This window comes from Xiphophorus couchianus, chromosome 16 (assembly GCF_001444195.1).
Source record: "Xiphophorus couchianus chromosome 16, X_couchianus-1.0, whole genome shotgun sequence".
In the NCBI taxonomy this organism is placed as follows: Eukaryota; Metazoa; Chordata; class Actinopteri; order Cyprinodontiformes; family Poeciliidae; genus Xiphophorus; species Xiphophorus couchianus.
In genome coordinates this window covers 5939934-5947947 of record NC_040243.1, presented here as the reverse complement: position 1 = coordinate 5947947, position 8014 = coordinate 5939934, and the positions used below count along the sequence as shown (strand labels likewise).

The 8014-nt window shown below is 40.7% G+C and overlaps 1 protein-coding gene across 1 annotated transcript; it reads right to left on the bottom strand.

Moving 5' to 3' along the window:
* Positions 1-283: 283 nt before the first annotated feature.
* LOC114159373 (gap junction gamma-1 protein-like) lies at positions 284-5623 on the bottom strand. The gene has a single exon (XM_028041310.1). The coding sequence runs from the start codon at positions 3924-3926 to the stop codon at positions 2526-2528; it is 1401 nt and encodes a 466-aa protein (XP_027897111.1). The 5' UTR covers positions 3927-5623; the 3' UTR covers positions 284-2525.
* Between the last annotated feature and the right edge of the window lie 2391 nt (positions 5624-8014).

The window sequence follows — 8014 nt, the reverse complement described above, 5'->3', positions numbered from 1 at the left end:
ATACAAAGCTACATCGTTAGCTAATTAGTAATAATCGGGAGCCATTTGTTTTCTACAGTTGTATTTTGACTGTGGTTGATACTTTTGTGCTTTGTTACAGTTTTACAAAACAAATCAGAAAAGAGTTGCAAAATAAAACAAGAAAACTACCAAGGACTGGATTATTTTCAACTCAGGTGTTAGCTAGCTTTGTAAGAGCGACACATCGTGAGGGCAGCATATTCTCCTTATGCATGTATGGGTTCTCCCTGAACCAAAAATAAAGACTCTACAGATTTCAGGACAATGTTGAAAAAGAAGTAACACTGTTTATTAAAAGTCAGTCCAGAGGGTTGCTAAATACATGAAATACTGATACTGCACCACACAAGAAAACAAAATGACTTTTTTTTCCTTCAGCCATTGCAGCTGACATATTATAAAAATATACTATGTCATATTTCACATTTTTACAGTTGGAAGGCAATTAAATCACAATATCCATAAATATCCACAAAGGTAATCATTGATCTTTTTTTTTTTCTTTAATCATACAAAAAAAAGAGCTTCATTCCAAAAGCAAAATGTTTTCATACAAAACACTGGCTTTAACATTAAAATTGACTCCATTTTGGAGTTTTTCATTTCAAGTCCCAGTTCAAAAGAGCAATACACATATTGTACTTTTAAAAAAAGGAGCTTTACAAAAAGGGTTGGTCTGACACAGAAGTAGTTCCACGGCTGGAGTAGCATGGCCAACGTATTCCAAAGCTACAAACAACCAAGCTTCATAGCAGCCCAGTGTAAAATCTTGGCACTGACACTTGCATCACAGAGACAGTGTTTGGTCTCACTATAATAAAGTAATGGCTTTGAACTCTTTCCATTACGACGTGAAGACTTGTGCGTCCAACACTGAACATGAAGCACTAGGAAGACATAAGTGACACAAGTCTTGTCAATAGAAAAGGACCACTACAGCTGGTTAAGGTGTTGCTGGATATAGGTAGTATTTGCATCTACTTCATAAGTGAAATGAGAGTAAATGCCCAGTACAAAATCACCACCAGGGGGCAGTCAGCTACAAGGCAAATGGAGCAGCAGAGAAGCACTGTCTCCTCCAAAAACAGCCAAGAATACAACTAGGAACTTGAAGATTTAAGATATAAAAGCTGAATTGCTTCTGCATCTTGTAAAAAATAAAAACAACTCTAAGGAGATGTAAGATCCACCAGCTGTACTCAGTGGCACCTGAGGAGCAGCTGGTTTAGCACTTTGATTAAAATTTCACATGAAACAAACACAGTTGGATTAAAGTGTAGGGCAAAAAACACTATGAGAAAATACTACGGAGGATGGAGGAAAAGAAGTCAAGTGACAGGACACAGCCTTTAGGTAGGTCATGTTCTCATTGTAGTAAACGGTCACTGCTTCAGGTGATGTCATATTTATGTACATTTTTATAATTTATCTTAATTATCATAACCTTAAGTCAAAGCTTTGGTTTGCTAGACATTGTACATAACAAGACATAGTGATGGTGCATAATTTTTTGTCAGGATGAGCCAAAATCCAGGATCAATCTCATTTCAACTTTTCAGGATCAAAGATTATATGAAGCTTGATTTCCTACAAAAAGGGAAGCAGGAAGACTATATACTTTTTTCAGAAGTGACTGGAACAAAACATAGTTGATGTGATTCTTCAAGCTCAGGGGGGTCAAACTTATTTTCATTTTGGGCCATATCAAGATCACGAATGTCCTCAAAAGGCAGATTGTGCCAGAACGTTTTGATAAAACAAACTGTTCAAATATTAATAAATATATGTCTCTGCATTCCAAAAGTACTTGTTAAACTTAAATAATATTTTATGTCTTTTCACATTGAACAGCTCTTCTAGTATTTCATTGTTTGAATTTTTTTTTTTTTGCAATAAAAATTACAGGTTTTGTGATGCTAATTTAAAAATATCTGCGAGGAATTTTGCACCATATGATGTCAAATGTGACTTTTTCTTATTTGCCATATCAATTATGGACTATAAGGTGATATCTAGTAGAGCTGAGGCAGGAACCTCAAAAGTAAGAAATACTGCCACCTGCAGGTGGAAGTTAGTATCACTTGAACCCAATGTTTTTGAACATTTTTGTGTAAAATTTGCAATCAACTCAGAGTTATCCATTAGCACAAACAAATGAGGGGATCTTCTGATTTTGGATAAATTTTTGTGAAAAACTGGACTGATTTATGCAATTTGGAGTCAAGAAAGCCACATAAAAAGCTATGGTAGACTGGATTTGGCCTTGAGTTTGACTAAACAAATTGTCAGCTGCAACATTACACTTTTTTACCCAGATCTATAGAAAAACATTAGCCTCCAGCTTGCAGGATTCAATAAGGCATGTGGTGTAATATCCAACACAAGTTGCAACAGCTCCCCATTCATTCAATATTATATACATGCTAACATGCCACTGTGCGTGGGCTTAAATCCATACTGAGGGCTTGCCCTCTCCTGATTTGCTGCTGCTGCTGTTGCTGCTGCTACCCTCCTCCACTGCTGCCCCCCTTGCCATGCTTCACTCTGTGTTTGCGCTCTTTCTGAGGTTGAAGCTGGGGCTGTGGTTGGGCTTGGATGATGTTGCTCTGCGGCTTGTCATCCTGGTTGTCTCCTAGATGCTCCTCTGCCCGGTGCTGCTGACTGTAGGCTTGGATGGCTGCTTCCAGTTGCTCATGAGCTTGCTGGATCATGTCTTTGTTGAGAGCCACACGGGCTTCTCCTCCAGTGGGGAAATTGTCCTCATTGCTGCCAAACTGCTGCTGTTCCTCCTGGGCAATGTTTGCCCTGTTCTGCTTGCATGCCATCTTAGCATTGCTAAGGTCCGTGTACGGCATTTGTTCTGGCTTTACAACAATGTTGTACCCCGGTGGAGCTGATGGGGTGTTCCATGAGAATGGATACCCAACATAATCTGCAGCACCATCTCCACCTACCCCACCCTCAGAACCGGCCTCGGGAGCTGTTCCTCCAACAGAGCCCTCGCCACCGGCATTAGTGCCCAGCAAGCCCAGTTGATACTCATCGTCCTGAGGTGGGCTTCGCCGGCGCCGCAGAATGTCACAGATAGAACCGATGCCCAAATGGAGCATTTCCCAGACATTGAGAGAGAGGCAGAGGACAGTGACACCATACATGATTCGGAGGAAAATGGTTTTCTCCGTAGGACGCGACACAAAGCAGTCGACACTGTGGGGGCAAGGTTTACCCGAGCATACAAAAATCGGCTTCACACGGAAACCGTACAGCAAATACTGGCCTGCAAGGAAGCTCGCCTCCAGCACTGTTCGAGTCACCAGCTGCAAAACATAGACCCGCATCAGGCCCTCATCTCGGATGCGCTTACGCCCATCATGACGGATTTTAGGTCTAGGTGTTGGCTGCAGTGGATCTCGAGGCCTTTTCGGTGGTTCAATCTCTGGCACCTCATAGATCATAGGATCATCCTCTTGATCCTCCTCAGTCTCCTCTATGCCTCTGTGCTGGCGGGCTCCAAAACAAATTTTCCTGGGTTTTCTGTGGGTGTAGCCCCCTCCTGCTGCTCTGATGCCAGCAGATCCAATGGTTCCTTTTGCTTCATCCAATCGTGCAATCTTATTGACAGCATACCCCATGTACATAAGAGAAGGCATCGCCACCAAAATGATCTGGAACACCCAGAAACGGACATGAGATAATGGGGCAAAGGCGTCGTAGCACACGTTCTCGCAGCCTGGCTGGCCCGAGTTGCACACAAACTTGCTCTGCTCGTCGTAGTAGATGGACTCTCCCCCAACGGCAGTGAGAACAATGCGGAAGACGATGAGCACGGTGAGCCACAGCTTCCCCACGAAGGTGGAGTGGTTGTGGATCTCCTCCAGCAGCCGTGTGAGGAAGCTCCAGCTCATGGTGTCACTGGACAGTGGGGCAGACAGTGTCCCTCTCTCACTTGCTCACAGACTCTGCAAAATGAGGAGACGGGAAGAGAGAAACAAGGTTATACAGGGTGAGTTCAAAGTAAAAGCAAAGATTTAGCAAAATATCTCCAGTAAGACTTTAATCCTAGTGGAAACAGTATTAGTTTTGCAAGTTCAGCGGGAAGATGTGAAAGGGAGTGACACAATAATTACATTAATTAAAATTAACGTTTCTCTCTGAGCTCAGAAAATCAATGCATCCTTAATTTCCTCTATTGCTCCTTGCAACTCAGATACACAGAGCTCTCTGTCACAAAGAGGTAGTTGTCAAGTTGGGACTTTTTAGGGAATTAGAAGCCCAAACAGACTGGAAAGAGGATATCGGTATTAAAAAATACCATCAAGCAGTACTGAGAAGGCAGAAAAATAATCCAAATAGGGAATTTGCTATCATCAAGTGCATGCGCATATATGTGCACGCCCATAGGCTTCATTTTATTTCACAGGCTATCTCTTTCAGAAGAAATAAATCCTCTTAGTGCAGCTGTCTTCTGTATGAGGTGGAGTTTTTAGGATTGCGCTAACTTCCCAGACTTGACTGGCTTGTTCTGGTTGAGACATAACTTGCATTGTTCTTACAGTGTCTATTTGTAGTTTCTGAGGATGGGATGGGACATGTTGTCTATCTAGGTTAGTTCTGGGCTCCAGGCTGTCCATGCACACCAGCAGAATCAGCAGGTGGTACGCCACAAACCATTGGAGCGGGATTTCAAACAGCAGACCCACATTAGGTCAGGCAGTGGAGCTGAACCCAAACGCGGCTATCCCTCAGGGCAGCTTTGGGGATGAAAATGACACCTCTAGAGAACTTTCCTCCTCATGAAGGAGCAATAATACACGGCTTATTGTCAGCTTGACTGAAAAGAAAATCCAGCCATGAATACTAGCTTAGGTCAGGGTTTAAAGGCCTTCTGGGGCCGGGATCCTTACCAAGCTGGTTTTGAGCTTAGACCTGCAGGAAAACTGTGAAACCTCACTGAAGCAGAGAAGACGCAGCTTCCAGTCCTCTGTTTTGTGTCTCCAGGGCTGAGAGGGTGGGAATGTTCTGAAGGGGGCCTACGATAAAACATGAATCGAGTAATGATCACTGTGACCATATACGGACATGCCTGAGACGCAGGAGACAGAAGTCAGGAATATTTTTAGGTATGCTCACTGGAAATGTGAGTTCAAAATAGACAAAAACAACGACTGTTTTTCCGTCAGTGTAAACTCTGAGCATCTGCGATCTGGTAAACAGTGAAAAGACCAAAGCAGAATGAGATGCCCCCCACCCAGAGTCCTTCCATTTCTGAGCTCTGTCCGTTTGACTTTCCTGCATTACATCACTGTATTTCTCCACTTTCTGACTCTCCAGTAGGTCATAAATCCAGACTTACTCACAGAAACACAGGCAGCTGCAAAGGTAAAACTGATTCACCATTATCTCGGTTTTGTATTTTATATTCCTTTTCGGGTACAATTCAATATCCGGGATGTAATAGCTTTTTTGTTTTACTCATAATGTAGTCTTTTGACAATGACAAAAGACCATGTCCTAATAAGGATTGTTCATATATGTTTTTCTTGTGATTTACGCTGATATATATAAATGTATATATATCAGAGGTTCAGGTATTTCTAGATAAGTAATATGACTGCTAACCATGTGATTTATTCACATTTCCTTTTAATTTTGAGGACATGTTGAGGAATGTTTTAATATTGAAGAAAATTTCCTTTACTTAAAAACTGAACAGCATGGATGCACGCATTATAAGATTACTTTAAGTCACGATAAAAAGTCTATTTTTTAGACAGTTCATGTGAACATCTGGTTTAAGCAATATGCTTATATGTTTGTGACATTGACAACAAAAAAGATCTTTACCACACCTCTTTTGTGTAAACGATTTAAAGTAAAAGCGAACAATATCCTGTTAGATAACCTGCAGCTGTAGAACTTTGATTTAAATTTTTACTCATTTACAAAAGTGAGTGCTCCCTTCTTCTCCAATGTTTGGAAAATGCCCAATTTAGGGAAATCCATTTGCATTGAGAATAATACCTATGCAGGCTATGCAGTCTTCATCTATGATCTTTCTGTATTTTGTGAAAACTTTTGCAAAAGTCATAAAAAAAAAAATCCATTCTTGTTCAGTTTTGATGTGTGTAAGAAATGGTCCAGGTCCACTTTGACCATGAGAAATGATCACCCCCTGTCTCATATCTGACTGTGTTTATTACTCCTAATACTTCAACCACATTTGGCCAAGCCTTTTGCCTTCTCATCCAATTTATGTCTGCAGGAGCTAGTGGGGCAGTTGGGGGTAAGAAGCTGACTCTGCGCATTAAGTTACCAGGGTGAGTCAGCCTCCTGAAGAGCCCCACACAGACACAAGAGGCAGACGTTTTATTTTTTACTTTGCTTTAAAAAACGAACTTCAAAGGGGCAGTGTGGTTGCCACAGAAGAAAACTCCTTCAGGTTTTTTTCTTTACTAATTATCTTTGAAAGAGAGTCACAGTCAATGTTACAGATGATATTTCTAAGCTCACAAGGCTTATTGCCCTACTAGAACTGCATAAGGTGAAGCCGAGGGATGAAATCTACACATCAACATCTCACGCATTAATTTAAGCAGACAACACTCCAGTTACAGTCGGCAACACTTCGGGAATCCCCTCAGTTCCTGGTTCCCATCCCTCAGGACCTACGGAGATTTTCTGCCAGATGTAGTTTACAGACAGACTCCCAGATGGGCCGACACATTTACACACTCACACGTGCAGGAGCCTCCGAAAGCATGAGGAGTAAAGTCACAGGGTCTCTGCATGTATGAGCTGAATGACTACACAGAGAGCCGCTCTAAGGTTAGTCGAGGTATTCCTTATTCACTGTAGTGACTCAACATGAAACATGAGGCTGCAGACGCAGGACCACGGGCGAACCGAGGAACACCAAGACTCAGCCCAAGGCAAGCAAAGATGGCTGGCGGGAAAGTTTGTGAAGATTAACCTGGACTTGTGTTGTTAGTGCATGCATCATATATTACACAAACCCTGTAAATTCTAGACACTAACAGGTACCATAGAATTGCACAAAAATCCATGAGGGACGGCGGAGTCCCAGAGTGAAATTCTGTGAAAGGTATACGGAGCCTCGTGCCAAAAGCCCATTAAAATGCTGTCTACATCGTTTTAAACTGTGTGATTGTGAGCGTGAGTGGGAATAAAAATAGCAATAGGTATTTTGTTCCATATAACACAGTAGGAGTGTTACAGGTAAACCTTTATGGATGCAAGTTTTAGTTTTCTTATTTGCATGATCTTGTCAGTGAAATCGCGGATTACTTGACCGATTTTAAAAGAAAAGTAACAAAACCAACACAAGTTTTTGACATTATAAAACTGGCAGTAACACAGAATCAATGGTGTGCAGTTGTAAAAAAAAAAAAATTAATAATAATAATAAAAAAAAATAATAATAAAAATAACACTAAAAAGTCATTTTAATAATCGGGTTAGAACTGATGGCAACTTATTAGTTACAGACCACTGTTGAAAGTTATTGCAAATATTACAGGAAAAAATATATTTAATTGAATTCTGCAGTCTGTATACATGTATACAGAATTACTTTGTTAAAATAATGAAGTTAAACAACTACAACGGTAGAAAAATAAAACCACGCCAGGAAATGTTTGAAATCTCAAAGTGATTTTTTATATTTGATAACTAATAAACCATTGACTCAGAGTGATTTTTTTTTTACTTCAAGTCAGTTGTGTCTTTGCTCTGTAATGGTTACTTGTTTGACCTAATACATGTAACATCTGGTTTAATTTTAGGGTAATGATAGAAGTGCATTTGAATCTGTTGCCAGAAGTCTGGCCACATTTATCTTGACATTGGACAATTAATGACATTTTACATAATTACTGCTGTAGGAGCCAAAGTTGTTAAAAATATTTTGTGAAATATTTTTGTTCTGTTGGATCACTGGTATGAATGGTGCAATGTTCAATGAACAAATTAGGCA

Excerpts from the sequence above, each read along its gene's own strand:
- LOC114159373 (XM_028041310.1), bottom strand. The coding sequence starts at position 3,926 with ATGAGCTGGAGCTTCCTCACACGGCTGCTGGAGGAGATCCACAACCAC.